This window comes from Chenopodium quinoa, unplaced genomic scaffold, assembly GCF_001683475.1.
Source record: "Chenopodium quinoa cultivar QQ74 unplaced genomic scaffold, ASM168347v1, whole genome shotgun sequence".
Classification (NCBI taxonomy): domain Eukaryota; kingdom Viridiplantae; phylum Streptophyta; class Magnoliopsida; order Caryophyllales; family Amaranthaceae; genus Chenopodium; species Chenopodium quinoa.
The window spans coordinates 4,286,006-4,307,919 of NW_018743697.1; the positions used below are offsets into that span (position 1 = coordinate 4,286,006).

Consider the following 21,914-nt stretch of genomic DNA (forward strand, 5'->3'; position numbering starts at 1 on the left):
CAGGCTATGATCCTTGCCGAAGGACGAAAAAATACCAAAAAAAAAAAAAAAAAAAAAAAAAAAAACAACCTTCTTGTACTTGTATATTTTTAAATTTTTAAAAAAAATATGTAAAACATTAAGGTAGTTGATTTACAGGAAGAAAAAAAAAAAAGTAAAAGGCATTCTTTAAATTGCATAAATATTTTTGTGGTCTCTCATCAATGTAAAAAAATAAAAACCCTTTTCTTTGCAGAAAAAGGGACTCAAACTCCCTCCTCCCCCCTTCTCTCTTTCCGCCAAACTTCTAATTTCCCCTTTTCCTCTTATGCCTGATGTTAGCATCACTAATACAGTTCCTAGCATTTGCTACTGTACAACATACATAAACACCATCGATGAAAAACAAATACGGACATGGCCAAAGAAGTCTATAGAAAACACTAAACTGTCCGCAAAGTACGATAATGGGTTAGTCAAAACATTAACCTCCCCTTTTCTGCCATCTCCAAGCCTCATGCAAGTACTTCTGTATCCTCATCGCGCAAATTCTTTTGCGTGCTATTTTGCTTGCACCAGCACAAAAACTCAGGAAGTGGACCCTCTTCCCCAATAACCCACGGATGCTCAGCGACCATATTTAACGTCAGCCGTTGATCAGGATCTGTCAATAAAGGATTTTTTTGTAGTGAAAATAGATTGTATTTAGAATCTATAGAGGTATTCATATATCATCAACTTAAATTATTGATTTCATTACTGTCAAACACTGAAAATAGTAAAATATAAGAAATCCCTCAAGCCTGAACAAGCAAGCATCAATTAAGAAAATTTAGAACACTAAAAAGAAGAGATCAGAATGCTCAAGAGTAAAGCACCAGGAATAATAATATTAATCGAGTTGTAGTAACTTGCAGATGCAAATAAAAAAAGAGAGCAACATTTTCAACCCCCCTATACCCCAACAACAACAACAACAAAGCCTTAGTGACTTAGTTCTAAAAAAAATTGGTATGCTAAAATGCCAAAAATTCTCACAAAACATGTAAACTAACATTGTACAAAGGTGAGCTGATAAATAAATGGCATTGTAACAGTTTGCTCACCTTTGCACAGAAGCCCCTCTAACAAATTCCTGAGTTGTGGATTAATATTTTCTGGGAGATCAATGGGATCATTAACAATCTGGGGCATCAAAACAGTTGTCAGAATAGAAAAGAAGCAAACCCTGAACATTAAATACTCATTTTAAAGCATGTAGCTGATAGTGGATGAGAAACCGACGCACCTTGTCATAGGTATCTTGTAGTGTCTCTCCGATAAAGGGAAACTTGCCCATTATCATACAGTACAAGGTGATACCCACAGCCCATGTATCAGCAGCTTTGCCACGATAAGTAAGACCTGTGACACATAATCCCCAAGGATGAAGACCATGAAGGAATATTTCAACAGTCTCCCATATTGAAAAAACTATTGTAGAGGGTCATTTGCAGCACTAAACTAACCTAAGCAACACTCAGGTGCAGTTATAACAGGTGTCCCAGGAGAACGGCGAAGCTCATCATTATCTTCCTGCAAATACGATGATTGAAATAAAGGGAATAACATCAGGCATGAGAGAAAAGAAATACACAGTTTACTTAAAACACAAAAATGAAAATTCAAAAGCACTCTGATAGAATGTAAATCTATCTTGAGTTTATGGCATTCAGCACACATCTCCTGGCTGAGTTCCTTATTGTAAATGCTGACAAATCAAGCAAGATCACATAGGTCATAGTTCAATTAATCCAGCCCCGTTCCTATGCATTAAATTATAACAGCTTCATTTGAAAAGATATAGCTTTTCAAAAAGAGCCAATTGACAGAAAATAGACACCAACAAGCTGAGCAGAAACTACAGGGCTCCTTTCATGCATGGTGAACAAAAAAATTAGGGGGTCTCAGCAGCATACAATTCCCATGTAATAACATAGAAATTCCATGGGTTAAAAGAGGTCATTAATTCTTGCATGCCTTTATGACTTTACAACTACACAAACGGCAACTTGAGTCTCTCAAACAGTCAAGCTCCTGAAACCAAAGGCTAAAACTGAAGGTATAACTAAATCCAATAATCCTCATCTAGCGAAAGGTGAGAACATCCACAACATAATGGTCACACTCTGGCAATATTGAACTAGTTTAGAGCATTGGGTGATTATCATAGTTTCTTACTCATACTAGTAAAGGTAATTGCAGTTTAATTCAGCACATACCCTTGACACATTTTAGTTTCTACAATCGTAATAAGCATAAATTTCAATTTCTCCAACTCATAAAAGTCTAACAAAAAGCCACAGCATAAGTTATGCATGCATCACTTGCTCTAGAATATACGAAACATACTATGGTTTACTAGGCAGTTCAATTCAAAGCCATTGGCAACACCACTAAAGTAACTAAACAAATTCATTGCAGAGCCATTTTTTTTAACTTGTATTTGTTTTCAAACAGTGAACCTCCACTGTGCAAGACCTAAGGATTTCATCCTATATTCCTATGTATAACCAATCAGGTAAAAGAAATCATTCTTCCACGTATCCTCATAATGCAACAAATGCAGGTAGTAGATGCTAAAAGAAATGAAGAATTGTATTTTCTTATGCCAAACTTGGAAGCATAACATATTACACCATTACCCTAACACCCCTAATTAATAGCTACTTGAAGAGATGAAGAATAATAATTTTTTAGTACAACTTTTGGGGCATAAATATCAAACAATAACCCTTACGCTTCTATTGAGGCTCCCACTTACAAAAGGTGAGGGCTAGAGGGTTAAGACATGGCCTTACTCGTACAATTGTGAAGAGGCTGCATTTGCCTTAACCATAAATATGCAAAGAAGTTGTTCCTCATTAATCCTTAATTTGAAGACAACTGGCAAACTACTTCACATAAATAAGAGCTACATAACACTAAAATGTGACATAATTCAACCCTTTACAACCCAAAAAAGCAAAGCTGCCCAATAAGGACTCCTATAAATGCTACATAATGGCAAATTTTCGCATTTATTTTACTCTGATTTTGGAAAAATGGCATCTATGGTTAAAAAGGGAATAAAGAGAATTTGATATGAAGTAGCTTGTTTGCGTTGCTCTGGAAGCGGGTAACTTCTGCATTTGAATATTCACTTAAAGTATGTATATAGACGAAGTCTGTACTCCATTGCAATGAATTTCTATCTATGTAAGACTCCTTCCTAAATCTATGATCCCATTGGAAACAATTCGCATTAAGCTGTTCCCCCACAATGAGGTGAAAGAAACTTCCATTTATTTCACTGGATACAGGCAGCTTATGCTTTATTAATTGGTTTTAAAATGTTGTGTAAACCACATCCAACATCCATAGAAGAATTTTCTATGCTAGACTCAGTCCTAGATTTATAATCACAGCGGAGGATGTAATACTTAAAAAAAATGGAAAGAAATGTAAAAGTTAATTAAAGATAGTGTAATCAATGTGAACAGCTCCACCCCGGAACCTCCAAAAAAAAGGAAAGGGCGATGTTGAATTGATTACAGAAACTTAAATAACATGCATAGAAGTTATGAGAATAATCTTCTAAGGCACAATTATCATTGAAAAGACTGAACAAGTTAACTTTCCTTCCCATACCTTCTGCCCACTGCATCTAATATCTACAAATGCTAAATGCACATAAAACATAATCATAATAAGATAATAATTTGTATCCTCAAGCACAATTTTAATGGAACTCATCACATAGATAAGTCTTCAAGAGCAAAATGAAATTGATTTTTAACATTATGAGATACAATTCCGTTACCTCAAATACTTGGCTGACACTGAAGTCTGCAATCTTGACAGTGCCATTACGCGAAACCAAAAGATTTTGAGGCTTTATGTCCATGTGTACTATATTCTGTTGCTCAAAGAAAACAAAATCACTAAGATTCAGTAAATGCCAATCACCACATGGAAAAGAAGATTTAACACGGAATGCCTCAAACACAAAATTAGAGAAACTATAAGTCTCGCAAGACTAAAATCATTGTCTCATATACTCCTTTTAGCAAAAATAAACACCTCGATGAAGAAAAAGAGTATAACCAAAAGACCTCTCCAAAAAAAAATGTTCGGAATAACAGAACTAGTTATGCATAAAATTTAGCTGTCAATTCCATCTGTCTCCTTACTCCTGCATTTCCTTATGGAAAAGTACTTTAAATACAATTGTAAATAAATTAAACAAATCTTAGTCAGCTGTTATACTCATGCCTCACTTCTCAGTGCTTCTCGAGGTATCTATCATAGTTCATAGACTTGTGTTTCTAATGGATTGATTTTATTTTCTATTGCTTCAAATTATTTTGCAAAATTAAAAAAGATGTGAATTCACAGCAAAGCTGTCTTATTGTAAAGTAGGAAACAGTAATTTTGCAAATAGAAAACATGGAACCTGGGCCAACAAATTTTGGAATGGCACTAAAGTGACCTTACATGTGAATGAAGATACATCAGCCCAGAAACAATATCTCGCAAGTACTTTCTCGCTATAGCTTCCCCTAAGCCACCAGGTGGTCCAGCACCCTCGCAATCCCATTTGCCTTCAACATACTCGAGAACTGAATTGAGAAAATTATAGATAGATTATAAATTCCATTACATAAAATCACTAAAAGAATGAAAAAAAATCCAGATACCATTTAGAATCCTGCAGATATAAATTCAGGTATGGAGTGCGATAAAATGAAGTAAAACAAAAAGGCAGTGCAGTAATACCCATATAGAAATGATCTGTGTCTGGGTCATTTATCACCTCAATAAGATTAACTATGTTGGGATGGCTCACTATTTTCATTATCAGTACCTGCAAGTAATTAAATATAAAATTCAAACATTGCAATGAACGGCTGATATGCACTAGCGAACAATTTTTACAGTAAAAACTGCCAGGATAAACTTAGATCAATATGTAGACAATTAACCCAAATCAGTCCAAAAAAAACCCTCTCCAATACACTATATAATCATCTTAGTCAAGAATTTAGATAGAATTTGTCATTGCCTCCAAAAATAAGCCTGACAAGCTTTGGTTTTTTTTAGAATCAAAATCTAAAACAAATTGTTGCACTCAACATAATGGTTACATTTGACATAAACTTCCAGATGTCCAGCTTAAAGATTATAAAGTCAAGCAATTTTATGAAAAAACTTAAAACCTGAAGGGTGAATTTAAAGCTTACTCCCCCCGTCCCAGAATAATTGACACAATTCCCATTTTCGTCCATCTCAAAATAATTGGCACATTACTAAATATAGTATGGGACCACTATTTATAAACTATTTCCTATACTCTTCCAGACCCACTGATTTTTGGGAATCATTTTCAGCCACATAAAAAAAATCAAAAGGAATCTTTTTACATCAAACAAATGTATTAAATGGTCTCACTCAAAGTTTTCTTAAACTATGTGCCCGACTGCCCGTCCCAACGTCCTAGATATTCTGGGACGGAGGGAGTACATAAAATTAGTCAAGCAGCGGATATTTTACTAAAAAAATCTAAAAGCTTTAAGAAAAATCAGTACTATGCTAAATAGGATGAAAAGCATTAATATTAGTACAATAAAAAAATTTGAACGTAGTACACACCTCGCGAAGAACATCTGTCATAGCAGTCTCAGAAGGTGCAACTCGTTGCTTCAACAAATGGGACTTGTGAAATGCCTACATAGCAAAATACCAGATATATCTCAATATAAGTGAGACATTTGGAATTAGCAAGCTTAGAGAGGAATGATATAAAGCGATGTACACACATAATGCAGAGTCGTAACAACACCATAGAGTAGAGTAAACACTAATAAAACTTGACAAAAGAAGATATATTTCATTTATTTTCACGTGCAAATAAGGTAAAAACAATTAAAGAGAAATCATAGTACAATTAGCTGGTCTACATTACGTGGGAAGAAATCATGCTAACCGAGTGTCATAAATCACATCAAGATTTCTTTTCGGAAAATATTTGGCCAGATATGTCCAAGTCCTATTCCAATAAAAGACTAAGCAGCATACACAAACAAGATTCTTTCTGAAACTTCATTACCCAAAAAACTAGAGTAAGCCTTTGTGCAGGCTTTAAGACTAAGTGTTTGCCCAAATGTGAGTTTCTGTCTAGTATACCCTAACCCTCCCCAATAATAATTTGTTGAGGATATTAAATTTAAATTCCATATCAGTTGATATTATTGAAAACGAATTTTATGGCCATCAACTTTCCCTAAAGATGCTCTGATCCTTTGGAGAATACCTTGCATCAGTTGCATGTATAGTAGTGCAGGCAATTTTTCTAGAATACAATCACTTTATCGACAAAAGGGTTAACCAGGTCAAATAATTTCCAGAAATTGAATTGCAAAGTTCCCAATCACCAAACTATTAAAAAGTTCCCAATCCAGAAATCCTAGAGTGCAAGTTGCATGTGTTCTTGTGCATGGAAAACTTTCTATTAATATCATTAGGAAAAAGTAAACCAGGTTAAAGTATTTACAGAAATCCACTGGCAAAGTTTGCAGTTATTTAAGTCTTACAGAAAGTGACAAGCAAGTGCAATATCATAATGAAATTTCATCTTAAGTGACTCAAACAGTGTTATGGAGAGAGGAAAAAAAAATTGCAAACTATTGGCAAGGCATACAGGTAGTCGCGTAGACATCCAATCACTATTAGTTACTTCTTGAATGAAGTAAAAGTCTGATTACATCAAGAAGAAACAAAGCAACACTGAAGTGCCAAATGAATACATGTAGACATGTAGTACACTATCAGCAGTGTTTTTTTTTTTTTTTTTTTTTTTTTTTTTTTTGATAAATCAAGAGATTGGTCTCTTAGGAAAAAAAAACCCTGATTATATGCATGTTTTGAATTCTGTAACTCACAATTGTAGATCACAAATCCCAAAGTTTACCAACAATGTAGCTCAGGGGACCAAAAGAGGTGTAGAAACAAACAATTACAACCCCCAAAAAACAAAAATCCCCCTTTTCTTATCCTCCGAATGTTTTCTTCTACTAGTAACTTCTAGCGATGAACTTTGAAGTTCTAAATTCTTCGATACAATAAAAATTTGCTTGAAAAACTTGATTCTTTTCATTGTCCCCAATTCACATAAAACATAATTAACGGATGCCGACAAAGTATGATAATGATGTGTATTCTAACATATGCATGCAAGGAAAAACGGTGATAAAAAAGAACAACCTTTATTGCATAATGATTTCCATCAATGCTGTTTCGGTAAAGAACCTGTCATATTACAAGCTACACATCAGAGAGAAATCAAATCATATCATCATCAATCAGGAGTGTATTTGCAAAATGCTTACCACTTTTGCATAACTTCCAGACCCAATTTTAAATTCACGAATATACTCGTTTATCTTCTTGATCCCAAATTCATCCTAGTGATAAAAAAGAAGAATTATTATCTTGAACAGTGAAAAACAATAAATAAATAAAAAAATTAAAATAAGGCAGTCATCGAGACGATCAGAAGTTGACTTGCATTTGACAAGATTAACAAAAAACACACCAGCATGGGTTCAACATTTTCGAGATTGCATCTTTGCAAGAAAATTTTAAACAACGGATGCTCACAATATTATCTTCATCAAGTATAAATTTACAGCAAACGAAATGAATGTTCAACAAATAAACCTCAATGCATCAAGCATATAAGTCGCAGCAAATTTAAACTCCATACAACAACAAGTATAAGCTATCTTAAATGCAGTATCATTCTCATATTGCTCACCTCCGAACGCACGAGTTTGTGAGTTTCTTTGACCTCAAATTGCCTACAAATCAACCCATTTCTAATCTTATAATTAATAATCTCTTCAGCTCGTTGCGCCCCACTAGTCACCTCAGTTTCATCATAGCCTTGTGTCATACTAGTATCTTCCCCATTATAAGAACCATCAACATCATCATCATCTTCTGCATCATCTAGCAAAGGTTTATGAGAAGTAACAGTCGTAAACCCATCAATTCGAAACTTCGGCCTTGCAATCGATTTTTGCCTTCTCGAGAACCCAAAGCACCCACAGCAGCCCATCTCCATCTGTCTGAAAATATAATTACAAGCAATGTATAATCTCACACCACTGACTAATCCAAAAACATGATCAAATCAATTCAATTCTACTTAATTTCATTCAATTTTTCAATATAACAACATGACATTCACCCAATTAAATCATAAAAACAAGATTTAATCTCCTACCGCTGAAAATCAAAGTACCTGCTATAGAAGTATAATTACAAGCAATGCATAATCCCATACCATTGACAAATCCAAAAACATGATCAAATCAATTCAATTCTAGGCAATTTCATTCAATATTTAAGCACAACAACAAGAAATTCACCCAATTTAATCACAAAAACAAGATTTAATCAGCTAAAACTGAAAAATAAAGAGAGATAAAATTAAAGTACCTGCTATAGAAGTGGCATTACTTGCAATTGAATTGGGAAAAACAGCATCAAAATCTTGGTTTTATAACTGGAAAAAATAATCAGATATGGAAAGAAATCAGAAGAAATCAAAGAATATAGGAAAGAATCCTGATTTCTATAATTGTAGTTCGTCAATTTAGGGTTTGGGAAGATCAGATGAGAGAAGAAAGGCTGGAGTGCTGAACGACTCAACGTTATACTTTTTGACAAAAATAAACGTGATAGTGATTAGTGAGTGAACGTTTCGTCAAATTGAAGAGTCCTTGGCTAAAATCAATGGAACAATAATACTCGTATTTACCGATTTACATCAATAATGTCAACAAGTGACATAAAATGATAAAACTCTCTATTTTTATTGAATTTTTTAATATTACAAGTTATATTTTCTTCCTCTTATTTTTGCTAAATTGAAATTATTTAAATTATATTGTTGCCTCTGTTTACTTTATCTTAAAATAATAATATTAAATAAAAATAATTTCAGTTCAGTAAAATTAATTTCAATTCAGTAAAAATAAGTTCAGTTCAGGAAAATTCAATAACTTTAAAGAAAAATTATAATTGAAAATCAGTAAAAATAATTTTAGTTCAGTAAAAATAATTTTAGTTCAGCAAAAATAATTGCAGTTCAGTAAAAATAATTTTAGTTCAGCAAAAATAATTGCAGTTCAGTAAAAATAATTTCAGTTCAGCAAAAATAAGGTAAAGTGAACGGAGCGCAAATCTCTAATATATTTGTTCTTAAAAATTATTGATTTTTACGCATTAAAACTTATTATTACTGAAACTCTGTTGTATCAATTTTTACTTGATAGTAATTTTTTTTATTAAACTAAATTTATTATTATTGAATATTAAATTTCTTAAGGTGAAGATAACACAGTCTTTCATCTTGTTATATTAATAAAGAAAATTAATCTACCTAGAATTATGTGTGAGTTAAAGTATAACATTGAAAAACAAAGAGATTAATTATATTTTTTATCTGGAAAAATGGAAAAGAAAAATCAAATAACCCTACCCTTAATCCAAATATTCCACCCTCACTAAGCTTTCGTGAAGTGGTGGCTACTTCTTCACAGTGGTTTGAAGAATCAAAAAAAATTGTGACTTCTTCAAATGATTGGGATGAATCCGAAGAGATGATTCCTAAAAATGCCCTCTCTGTTCAATTCTCTAAGGATACTCTACACATGCTTAGACAACCATGGCATCTCACGTAAATGAGAAAATGTATTGGAGTTTACATTAGACCTCATTTCATGGATATGAGAGCTAAGATTATGTGGAAGATCAAAGGTAATCTGGAAACTATTGATCTTGGACATAATGTCTTTCTCTTCAGGTTCTATATGCAAGATGATTATGAGCGTGCCTTATTTGGTGGTCCATGGTTCATTCTTGATCATTACCTCATGATTTCAAAATGGAAACCAAATTACAGGCCCGATTCTAACTATTTCGATTCCAGAATTACCTGTTGAATATTATGATAAATCTGCCTTGTTTGATATTGCAAAACTAATTGGGAAACCAATTCGTGGAAGATATGCACGTGTTTGTATTGAGCTTAACCTTAAGAATCCATTAGCCACCAAGCTTTGGATAGGTGGCGCTTGGCAAGAGGTTGTATATGAAAATATTGCCTCTGTGTTTTTTAATTGTGGCAGAGTTGGGCATACCAAAGATAGTTGTTCTTCACCTCCTTCTAACAGCTGCCAGAGTACTACTGAGAAAGAAACAGGCAAGCCATCCACTTTTTCAGATATTACCAATTAGTATTATGTGCACCACCATGGTGCACCTAGAAACGACTATGCTTTTGAACATTTAGTAAAAAAAATTGAAAATTTTACAAAAAATGAACATTTAGTAAAAAGAATATGAACACGTCACAAAAATTGAACATAAGCATGCAATTTTTATGTTCATATTTTATCAAGAAATGTTCATTTTGTATACATTGAATGTTCAGTTTATATTACAAAACTATTGAATTATTACGAGTCAGTTCAAAATTTGTCTGACTCGTAATAATTCAAAATTTGTGATTGTTCAGATTTTTTTACTAAATGTTCAAATTTTGTTATTGTTAATATTTTTTTACTAAAAGTTCAAAATTATAGGCGTGGTGCATTGCAATTGTTCAGATTTATTACTAAATGATCAAAATTTGTGATGTTAAGATTTTTTAACTAAATGTTCAAAACTCTTGATTGTTAAAATTTCTTTTACTAAACGTTTAAAAGTATAGGCATGATGCATTGCAATTGTTCAGATTTTTTAACTAAATGTTCTAAATTTGCGATGTTCAGATGTTTTTAGTACATGTTCAAAATTTGCAATTGTTCATATTTTTTTTACTAATTGTTCAAAAGTATAGGCGTGGTGCATCTATTTCTAGGTGTACTACATCTTAAAATTTGCCAGATACTACTAATGCTGTCAACAACAAGAATGGGCCGCATCATCCAGCCCAAAGTTCGGATAATATGTGTAATGAAAAAAGGCCCACCGCTGAAAATGATCAGTTGGACTCAAACTATGGTCCATGGACCTTGGTTACCAATAAAAGGTATGCAAAGAAACAACAACCAATTTTAGAAAAAGAAAAAAGTCAATCCTTCTTTTCCTGTTGAAAGTGGTGTGAAGAAAAATACAATAAAATCAACCCATTGGTATCTCCAGTTCCTCTTGTAATGCCAAGAAGCTTTCCAATAATTCCATTGGTATTCGCAAGTCGCGGGTAAGAAATGTCAAACCCTCATCGGCTAATGGTGCTCTATATCACCCAGAACCAAGTGGTGGGGATCCAAGTGAATGCAACATATTGTGAAACTCAAAGGGGATTGAGAGAAATTCAGAGTGTAGCCGAAGCAAATATTTTTAGAGAGAAGACACAGGAAATATTCTAGAGAGAGAATCTTTTTCCCCACATTTAACAACATTAACGCAAACCCAACTTGATTAAATAAATGTCATAGTATACATACAAGTAATATTTTATATATTTGGTGAACCCAATATTGACCGAAACAGTCAACTAACCAGCTGGACTTATTAGAGTATGGACCTAAGAGTAAAAACTAGAAAAAGGGCCTCAGACAGCTTGATTTGATCAACTTAACCTTGGGATGTATCATCTTCAACTTCTTAGACAAATCTTTTATTTTCGGTTTCTCAAACTCCCAAAAGATGTTTGGACGTAAAATCACCTGCTCCAGCGAGGGAAGACCGCTAAGTATTGAGTAAATCACTTCTGCTTCACCCTCGCTTCTTCCCCAAAAGTTCAATAGTTCGATCACCTTGAGTTGGCTGTGAAGACACTCTGAACTTCTGTTAGTCCAGCAAACCTTGTATGTACCAGCATTATCATATATTCGAGAATCCTGGTTCAAATGAGATGAAAAATTGTCACTAGTTTTCTATTACCCGAAAATGTGAGAAAAAACACTTTCTACATTAAGAACTTAACCAGAAACCCTGCCAACAGATAAATCATCAACATTGAACAGTCAATAAAAGTCCCAAAGGTAAATATGAATATGAAGTTCCAGCTCATTCCACAATGCCCAACACTTGCAACTTTGTGAGTTTGAACAACTAAACGAGGAATGGTCAACTACATAAATACGAGACATACCATTTCGATTGTGGATGTGTTCAACAGGCAGCCTAGCAGTTGAACACAAATGCATGAAGCAGCACATTAGTTAACATATCTTATGTTTTGTTGTGATACGATTACGAACATAATACTAAATGCTAAGTAATGTATAGGTTCTGCAATTTAATGTTCCAATTCACCTCATAGAAGGGAAGAGTGATAGTGTGGGAGATTGAGAAAGACAATGAAAAAAGAAACTGTGTCAGCCAAATCACCAGTATGATAGAATATTTATGTAGGCCGAGCCACAAGCCTACAACCTAGCCCAAATTTCCATAGTGTACACAAGAATAATAGTAGATACAAGAATAATAGTAGATGCATGGCACTAAAATTAACCACAAACTGAAGTTTTTTTTTTTTTTTTTACGGAATGCTTCAAAGGGAAACTTATGTTAGTGGTAGAATAGACTGGTAGTAACACTTAATTTGGATACAGAGAATTGGAAGGAAGAGTGACGAATAAGAAGTCCCTAGATTGGATACAAAAATTATGGAAAGGGAGGGAAGGGAATTGGAAGTTTCCATTTTACCTCCTTTTATAAAGCATATCCTTCCAAAATTGGAAAGATTTCTAGGGAAAATGGTTACAACTCCCACCCCTTTCTTCCCCTTCAATGCTATTTATGTTTGTTTTCAAAATAAAATTTAAGAACCTAATTTTCAGACAACTTCATAAATACAAAGATTGAGCAACTAGTCTTTAACAAAGCATGCATGCTGACTTGTTGAGGGGTGTACAACCATCCAAATAGTCACATATAGAACTCTGCTAAGTACTAGCCAATATAGTGAGACTTCCAAGTTCCGCCAATTTAGATTAACATACACAATAGCCATGCTCATTAACTAAAGATCCTTCCCCTTACATCTGCAGTATTCCTCCACCTAATATCTTAAAAAACATCATTATCAGTGCTAAGTGCTAACTCTCATCATCTCTCTCTTCCACAATTCAAACCTTTATAGTCCCTGTCTCCTCCCCTGAGTGAACTCTGCCTCTTTGTACATCTGTCTAAGAGTACAACAAAACTCCTTAAAAGTAATGGGATGATATTTTTGTTCACAATTGCTAGCTCGGGAAAGTTTAAATGCATAGCATCTCTTTTATCTCCTACTAAAGAGAATACTAAAGCCTCAGAAAAGCCAAACAAAAAAGTTATGCTATGATTGTTTCTCATATTCATATCTCTTAGTCTTTAAAACTTTTGTATTTGCTGAGTTTAAAGGACAATTACCTCTCATAATATAGAGTCAACTCTGATAGTTGAGATACAGGAAAGCAGTAGAAAAGTCATGCACTAAAACTCAACAAATCACGCAAGATATTTCGTTAAAAAAGGCTGATGAGCATCTGATAACACTCAAATATCTAGATCAAACTTCTTTAAGGACATGACCATCAAAACAGTTCCATGACAGGCTCTAAATTTAAACCAGAGAAAGCATAAAGCTAGCAACAAAGCGAGACAAAACTGCAAGGAACAACCTGGTTTTCACTTGTCATGACTCATTATCAAACAAAGTTGCAGTTTTGTGCTACCAAACAATAAGATTGAGAATTCATCATGTACGAAGTATGAACATTAAGCTTTTATCCTAGTATGATCCAAGAGATTCTAATGACACTTTTAATTTGGTTTCCTTCCATTGAATTGATAAGCTGGATAAGTGATTATGTCTAAACAGTTCATTCTGAGGTCATAGACTCATGGGCTCAAATTCATTGTCCAACTTTCAGTATTCAGGATTTTCCTTTACATATACATTGAAAAAAGAGATATTTGTATTGTGACATGTCGGTGAAAGGCAACGGGGGCAACATGGAGTATAGGCGTCAGAGTAAATGCCATTTAAAGTAGCATAAAAATCTTAACAAATTATAAATAGTTCAATTTAAAGAAACTCACCGAAAGTGAAAGTCTTGTAAGCAGCGGACATTTCTTTAGAAAAGCTGCACAGAAGTTATAAATATACTCTACACTGTTTATGCACAAGTACAACTCCAAAACTCTTAGAGTTTCTAAGATAGGTAGTTCAGGTACCACTTCATCACTCTGCAAATAGAAACAACATTGAGAAAGTGAAATGTAGCTCCTATAACAAGGCTCTAAAGTGAAAAGTCATGTTTAATCAATTTGCAATATCTCTACAAGATTCCTAAATAAGGATTGAAAAATCCAAACTTCCAAATTCAAGAGCCTAAAGGTTGCTCATTTAAACACTCCCTTTCTATTTATAAAGATATGGATTGAATCTGCAAAAAAAAAAATTATTTTTTTTAGAAGTTCTAAAGGACACTCATTTTCATTAATTAAAGTCATACGACATCTACAATTGACAGTTAAAGATAAAGTAAACTTTTTTAACAAAATCATACAAGAATTGAAGGGCTAAGAATCTAAATACATAAGCAATTCGGCACATTCTCGATTCGTTGTCTCATAAAACTTTAAACGAGTTTCCAATTCACATTCTAGGAAACAACAAAATTAATGATACTACAAAACTTTTATCAAAAATTATTTTTCCTTTCTTAATTTGTTGCATTAAGGGTTAAGAAAAGTAGAAAACCATCATATTTTCAGGGGCTGAAGCAATGTACATTAGAAAGTTACCATAATAATCAGTGTGAAACAAGAGAAACGCATCGCTGTTATAATTTCATGGAAGAGAAATAGAATGACTCTTAAGATGGGTTTTCTCCCTGATGTTTATAATTTTATACAAGTACTAGATTATGGAGAGCTAAAATCAGCGGATGGGTTTGATGTTCTTTGCCGGTTCCCCATTCCATATTCATCATCACTATATTGGATGATTCATCTTTAAGTTGGAAAGTTTCTATAAGCCAATCAGCCATAATGTAAACTCTTCAAATCAAGGTGTGGAAGGCATATGAATGATTTCATTCATGTAAGCTTCATCACTACAAATTTCAAATTCAATGACTGCATTAAACAAAGAATCTTGAAAAGACTAAGATGAATTTTATGGGATTTGAATAGCACTCTTGTGATTAGCAATATTCAGAAACATATTGTTTTTGAAAAGCATTGTTCAGTAATTGGGCTCAGACTTCAAAGGCTTATGGATACAAGGTACTCTCAACTCATTTTGAAATAGAAAAAGAGTAAGAGACCACTTCCAATTTCTGCCTCCCAGTCCCACATTACAATAAAATCTGTGAAGAAAATCCCATAAATTTTTACTACAGGGGACTCATTCTAATGAAAACATATATCACCAAATAATCTTTATGGAGCTGGGCACATTTCGTTACACCTCCAATAAACTTATCAACAACCACCCCAAATAAAATTTCCTCGGGAATGACACACATGCACATTGTTAAGCAAGGCAATAACTTGAGGCAATGTGATTACTTTTATGCATAAATTAACATGGAAAGCCTAATAGATTTGTATTTGAATTATCACGTATCATTATCTTCTGTAACCACAATTTTGATGGTAATAACAAAAACATAAAATGAAGAAACGCTTGTGCTTTGAAGTCAAAATGCATTACCATCAACAGTTTCAAAACTAAACACCCCATCCCAAGTCACAAACTCCTTTTATTTTATCAGTTCTAAAAACCTTTTGTTTTGAGGTGTATTAATTTTTTTTTTGGTTGTAAGCATGTACCGACTTCTACTTCATTCTATTTCTTGTGTTACCTTTTACCATGCACTTTACCCTCGTAACCCCCTTTCTTCTCTTAATTTGATCCATCTTAGGGGTGCTAATTGAGTTGAGCAGCTCGCGAGCAACTCGAACTCGACTCGGTCAACGCTCGGTCAAAACTCGACTCGAGTTAGCTTGCTTCGAACTCGACTCGAGTCGAGATGTTAATGAGCACAAGTTGAGCAAGCTCTAACTCGACTCGATAAGCTCGTGAGCAACTCGATAATATATTTTAGTAATATAGAATTTACAAACAAAGTTGCCATGTTTAAACAAATTAGACACTTTAATTTATATTATCAAAAAGAAAGAGTAAATCTTTAATAATAAATATATAAAAAAAAGAAAACAATATAAAGTGAACAAAAAAATAAATAAATAAAGGCATATAATTATAGAAGCGTCAAAACTTTAACGAGCAGATCGTGAGCTACTCGACTCGACTCGAAACTTTAACGAGCACGAGTCGAGCATATTTTATTAGCTCGAAACTTTAGCGAGCACAAGTAAAAAGTTTTTGAGTCGAGCACCCCTCTCGTGATCGACTCGCTCGATAAGCACCATCTATTTCTCTTTTACTAATCTTTCTTACAGCCACCCACAGACCCACTTACTAAGGAACAAGAGTCTACAACAAGTAGGCAGAGCAGAAAAAAAAAAAAAAAAAACATGGATATGTTCATCATTCCCTTAAACTACTCCTTGTACCATATAAGCCACTAACCCAAAAGTAAGCCATTACATTAGCCCACTGAAGAAGGTACAAAAATGAAGCTCAACAAGAAGAGCAGCAACTGAAGGAATAAAAAATCAACTACAGTAAACCAAAAGTCTAAAAACACACAAAATGATAATATGTGAGCACTAACCAGGTATTTTCCAGAGCTCTCTAATTCCAGCACAAGCGACTCCACATTTTTAATGTAGCTAGAGTATTTCCCAATGTTTTGGACAAAGTAGGAAGCATAACGACCAAGAAGAGAAGTGTTAACTAGTCGTGGGGCTGTCTTGAAAAATACAGGAATGTCGTGCCCATGATAAGTAAATGACACGATATTGATGGCATGGATCTTTATCCACTTAAGAAAGTCACAGCTGATAATCTTCAAGCACTTGAGATGGGGTAAGGGGCCAGGGACTTTCAGCCTTAATAGGGAACTAGAATCCTCCACATGTAATTCTTCAAGAGCAGAACACTTGAGCAGAACATAATATATAACCTTACCTGTAACCTCTACATATTTCAAAGAAAGTACAGTCAGAGAAGAAAGATTTAATTCAAATTTGCGGAGCAAGGGCTTGGTGATGGAGAAATATCCATGTATTTCATGGAGATTGAGTGACAAATCCAGCTTAAGCCTTTTAACTCTCTTTCCAAGAGCAAATTCTACCCACTTTTCTATATATTCTTCACTAATTGCTCCATGTGATTTGACAAACACTTCAAATTCTTCAATAGTTGGACCTTGGTGCAAGCTCAAGACGTGATTGACCAATTTCATAAACTCAGACCTTTTGACTAAAAATGGCCCCTTGATATCGAGTTCTTTTGCAACCCTCCGACTTAGGCGCAAACAATTCTCTACATAAGATGACTCCTCTGAATACTGAAAATCAAAGGTACCAGTTGTGTAAGTCCACATATTTCTCCACCTTAGAGATAAAACGCTAGTTCTTACTGCTTCCTTAAGCCTTAAACGAGACACAATCAAAACCAGTATATCATCTGGCAACTCACTCAGCCTGTCTGCGAACTTGCAGCGCTTCCACTGGTACTGTTATTTTCAATTACATACCACATGAGTTCATCAAATATCATCTTCAATAATTTCAAAGTATAAATGTAACAGACATTAGTAATCATAAAAAAAGTACAAATCAAACTATAACTAACCGAGGAATACTGCATTTGGCTCCCACATCGCTCTAATACTGGTGTGAAAGGGTCGCTCATATTCTTCCACTCTGAAATCTGGTAAACTCCAGAAGTAACAAACCAATTAGACAAAAAAATAAAAATCAACCCTTTACCTTCAACCACAAAACTATCAACCCTTAATCAGAAAAATCAAAACTTTTAACAATCCTTGCTCTCCTGATAAACTGAAACAGTTTGTATTTTTACAAATTTCAAAGCTTAACTTCCCAGAGAAACAACAACTTCAAACTTTAGGGCAGGGGGAGAGAAGATCATCCTAACATTCAAGGCAAATTTGATTTCTGTATGAAATTAGGCACGAAACTTCACATAATTTTAAAGAGAAGAGGTCGAATTCATAGTTCCATCCTAACATTAAAGGCAAATTAAATTCAATCTAATTAACCTTTACAAAATCACTCGTCTAAGTAATTATACCTAGAGCTGTCAAAAGCTGACCCGACCCGAAATACCGACCCTAACCCTAACCTGTCTGAACCCGAAAAAAATGGTGACCCGAACCCGACCTAACCCGAGCTGAAACCAACCCTAGACCCGAGTTGACCCGAGTATTTGAGACCCGAACCCGACCATAACCCGACCTAGAGAGGACCCGACCCGAATGTGACCCATAAATTATTGACCTGAACCGAACCCGACTCGAACCCGAGAATGACCCAAACCCGATTTAACCCGTCAAAATCAGAATTCAACCCGACCTGTTACTAACCCGACCCGAGGTCAACCCGACCCGTTCCTAACCCGACTCGAATTTAAACCCGACCTGTTACAAACCCGACCCGAAATCAACCCGACTTGTTATTGATCCGACCCAAATTCAACCCGACTTGTTATTGCCCTGACCTGAAATTAAACTCGACCTATTACTAACCTGAATTTAAACGTATTTGAGGCTATATGAGGTGAGTGAGGTGAATCGATGATAGTGATTTTGTCTAATTAAATAAGCCAAATGTTTTTTTTTTTTTTTCTAAATTTATCTTCAAAATAAACTTCCATATAACTATTTATAATCCTTTTATTGATCAGTTTTTTCAAATTTTAGTATTCACTTGTTTATTATAATATTTTTAAAAATGTTTTAAATTATGCAATTTGATTTGGAGCTTTAAAAAAAAAAATTATTGACTTGAACCGAACCTGAGAATGACCCGACTAGGAAATGACCCGACGTGATTATAACCCACAAATTATTGACTTGAACCGAATCCGATAATGACCCGACCTGATTATAACCCGCAAATAATTGACTTGAACCGAACCCGACTCGAACCCAAACAGGACCCTAACTCGTTTAAACCCGTAAAAACCCGAATGTAACCCGACCTGTTTTTCACCTGACCCGAATGTAACCCGACCTTTTATTGACCCGACCTAAACCCGACCCAAACCCGATAAGATGTATGACCCGACGTGACCCGACGCAAGCATGACCCAACCCGAACCCGACCCACATAGGTCCCGACATTAACCCGTACTGACCCAACCCGAGATGACCCGACCCACACTAACCCGACTCAAACCTGACCCATTTACCCATTTATACCCACTCGGCTAATATATACTGACAACTAAATTAACGATAAACCCTAGATTATTTGTGAAATTAATATAAGATTATTTAAAAAGGAACAGCATCTTACCCCAGAAGCTGCTTCAATGGAGGATAGAAATATCAATGGAAAAACTGTGAGAGAGACTTGTCTAGGGATTGTGATTTGTAAATTTTTTTTTTTTTTTTTTTGGCGGAATGTTTAGTGAATTCGTATATTCCAGTGGTGTGATGGGAATTGATCCTAATCTAATCTTCTAATCTAATCTAATCTAATCTTCTAATCTAATCTAATATCATACCATAATACCATATCATATAATAACTAATATATAAAGCTAAACTTTTAGCCAGGTCACGAGAGGTAAAATAAAAAAGTTAGTTTAAAGTTTTATTTTCGATCAAATTTAGATAAAATTTTGGGATAAAATTGTTACTTTAGATTTTAGAATCTTATTTTTGATAAAATACCAATATTTATATATACTAATAAAATTGTTATTTTATTCAAAAGAATCTTAGATTAACTGTCAATAAGTATCATCTAAATTTACTTTTTTGGAGCGAAGGAAAGTAGTTAAGTTAAGATAAATTCAGTTTAGGAAAAATAAATTATGATAAGGTTTAGCCAAGTACAAATTAAAAATAAAATAAATTTAATAAGGTATATTAAGTTTAGATAAATAAAAATCAAGTGAATAAAACACATCCTACTATAGATCGACATGTTAATTGGGTTGGGTCATGAGTCATTTCGGATCGGGTCACTCTAGGTTACAAGTCAAAAAATGTTCAACCCTAGCTCAAAGTTTAAGTTTGTGTTCAGGATTGACGGGCGTAGAACAATTTTTTAATTTAATTTATTTTTTGTTATTATTAGAATTTTCTAATATTTCATGCTTACATAATTTTTTTTATGTATTTAATCGAACATTTTCACCAATATCATTATTAGTCATTACATTTCTACTACATAGTTTAAATAGTCACAAAAGCACATATATTAAAAAAAATTAATTTTTAAATTCAATAAACAATCCGACCATCGCACGGGCTCAAAACTAGTATATATATAAAGGGGAGTTTTTCCCCGCGTTTTTATAGAGCCTCATAGGATTTTGTTATTTTAAAAAAATTATAGAGCGCCACATAAATGTGCGATGTAGGATTGGTATTTAATGTGTGCCATATAGGTTTAAAAAATATTAAAATATTAAAATTATAAAAGTCAAGATGAAAAATAACAATCCAATTCATCAAATTGATCCTACGTGCATATTAATGTTTATCATAATTAAATATGTTAAAAAAATATTAAAATATTAAAATTATAAAAGTCAAGATGAAAAATAATAATCCAATTCATCAAATAGATCCTACGTGCATATTAATGTTTATCATAATTAAATAGGTTTAAAAAATATTAAAATATTAAAATTAAAAAAGTCAAGATGAAAAATAACAATCCAATTCATCAAATTGATCCTACGTGCATATTAATGTTTATCATAATTTTTAAAAAAAATAAACTTAAATTATCAAGCATAACACACACATTGACACATATTTGCATCATCAAAGTCGATAAATTAACGTGCATCAACATACAATTTTTTCGTTAAATTGTTTATGGACTTCTCATTTTGTGCGTCTCTATAATTAATTAGGAAAAATATAATAATGATTAAATTTTTTTAATAATGATAAAATTTAAGTTAGGAAAAAGATATGAATTGTTTTAATTAGCTTATGATTTGTTATTATTATAAATAGGCATTAATTTAATCCACGAACCATTAAAGAATCACACAATACTTCATACAAAGCAATTAACGACTTTATATTGTGGTTTAAGAAAATGTTCTCTAATTCCTTAAACTCAAATTTTTTTATGAATTAACAATGAATATGATGAGGTTGCATGGGGAAGTAAGGTCGTGGGATGAAAAAGGCATCACTACACTTTTTCAAGTCTTCTGTATTTATCATCATTGTTATTGTCATCCAAGATTTACTATTTTGCTATTTATCAATGTTTTTCAGCTTGCCTATATGCTAATTGATGGTAAATTAAGTCTATAGATTACAACCTAATGTTTGATTAATGTTGTACCGCTGCCTTTTCAATTACTTCTAGATTAAAATAGAGATGCATTGTAAAGTGAAGTTTAAAAAGAGAGTCGTGCTTTCCTTATTCTTATCATCCTATGTGTTTTTCTTTTGGGGTCAACTATGTTATTTGATTGAGAAGTAAGAAGTTAAAATAATTGTAAAAATGTGTTCTCAAACCATTCTTATTACCAATACAGTGCAAGATGGGTGTATTCACAAATAATATTATTTTTAACTACTCCGTATTTTTTTTCATTGCATTGTTTTCTTAGGTCTACTTCGTTGATTCGAGAACTTAATTCTTCCAAAAATGATTGGAAAATTAAAGTACGTGTATCAAGGCTTTTTGATATATTGAACTTTCGGAAACATAATAATTTGATTAGTTTGGACATGATTTTAATTGACGAAGAGGTATGCCTTTAATTTTAT

General features: G+C 33.4%; 2 protein-coding genes across 2 annotated transcripts; both read right to left on the reverse strand.

Moving 5' to 3' along the window:
* Positions 1 to 151: 151 nt before the first annotated feature.
* LOC110684369 (serine/threonine-protein kinase GRIK2-like) lies at positions 152 to 8,781 on the reverse strand. The gene is made up of 12 exons (XM_021860823.1): positions 8,500 to 8,781; positions 7,814 to 8,126; positions 7,386 to 7,460; positions 7,261 to 7,305; positions 5,650 to 5,724; positions 4,777 to 4,864; positions 4,495 to 4,619; positions 3,821 to 3,916; positions 1,488 to 1,554; positions 1,268 to 1,383; positions 1,086 to 1,164; positions 152 to 643 (listed from the first exon to the last, which is right to left on the reverse strand). The coding sequence occupies exons 2-12, from the start codon at positions 8,120 to 8,122 to the stop codon at positions 495 to 497; spliced, it is 1,224 nt and encodes a 407-aa protein (XP_021716515.1). The 5' UTR covers positions 8,123 to 8,126; positions 8,500 to 8,781; the 3' UTR covers positions 152 to 494.
* A 2,570-nt stretch (positions 8,782 to 11,351) lies between these two features.
* Positions 11,352 to 18,295, reverse strand: LOC110684373 (putative F-box/LRR-repeat protein At5g54820). The gene is made up of 4 exons (XM_021860828.1): positions 17,774 to 18,295; positions 16,749 to 17,654; positions 14,101 to 14,247; positions 11,352 to 11,912 (listed from the first exon to the last, which is right to left on the reverse strand). Exons 1-4 carry the CDS (start codon positions 17,831 to 17,833, stop codon positions 11,610 to 11,612), a joined length of 1,416 nt encoding a protein of 471 aa, XP_021716520.1. The 5' UTR covers positions 17,834 to 18,295; the 3' UTR covers positions 11,352 to 11,609.
* Positions 18,296 to 21,914: the final 3,619 nt, after the last annotated feature.

Excerpts from the sequence above, each read along its gene's own strand:
- LOC110684369 (XM_021860823.1), bottom strand. The coding sequence starts at position 8,122 with ATGGAGATGGGCTGCTGTGGGTGCTTTGGGTTCTCGAGAAGGCAAAAA. Across the intron at positions 7,306-7,385 it reads CTGGAAGTTATGCAAAAGTG|GTTCTTTACCGAAACAGCAT; the intron begins GTAAGCATTTTG and ends GTAATATGACAG. Across the intron at positions 4,620-4,776 it reads CACAGATCATTTCTATATGG|TTCTCGAGTATGTTGAAGGC; the intron begins GTATTACTGCAC and ends TTCTCAATTCAG.
- LOC110684373 (XM_021860828.1), bottom strand. The coding sequence starts at position 17,833 with ATGAGCGACCCTTTCACACCAGTATTAGAGCGATGTGGGAGCCAAATG. Across the intron at positions 17,655-17,773 it reads GCCAAATGCAGTATTCCTCG|TACCAGTGGAAGCGCTGCAA; the intron begins GTTAGTTATAGT and ends TGAAAATAACAG. Across the intron at positions 11,913-14,100 it reads TTACAAGACTTTCACTTTCG|GATTCTCGAATATATGATAA; the intron begins GTGAGTTTCTTT and ends CATTTGAACCAG.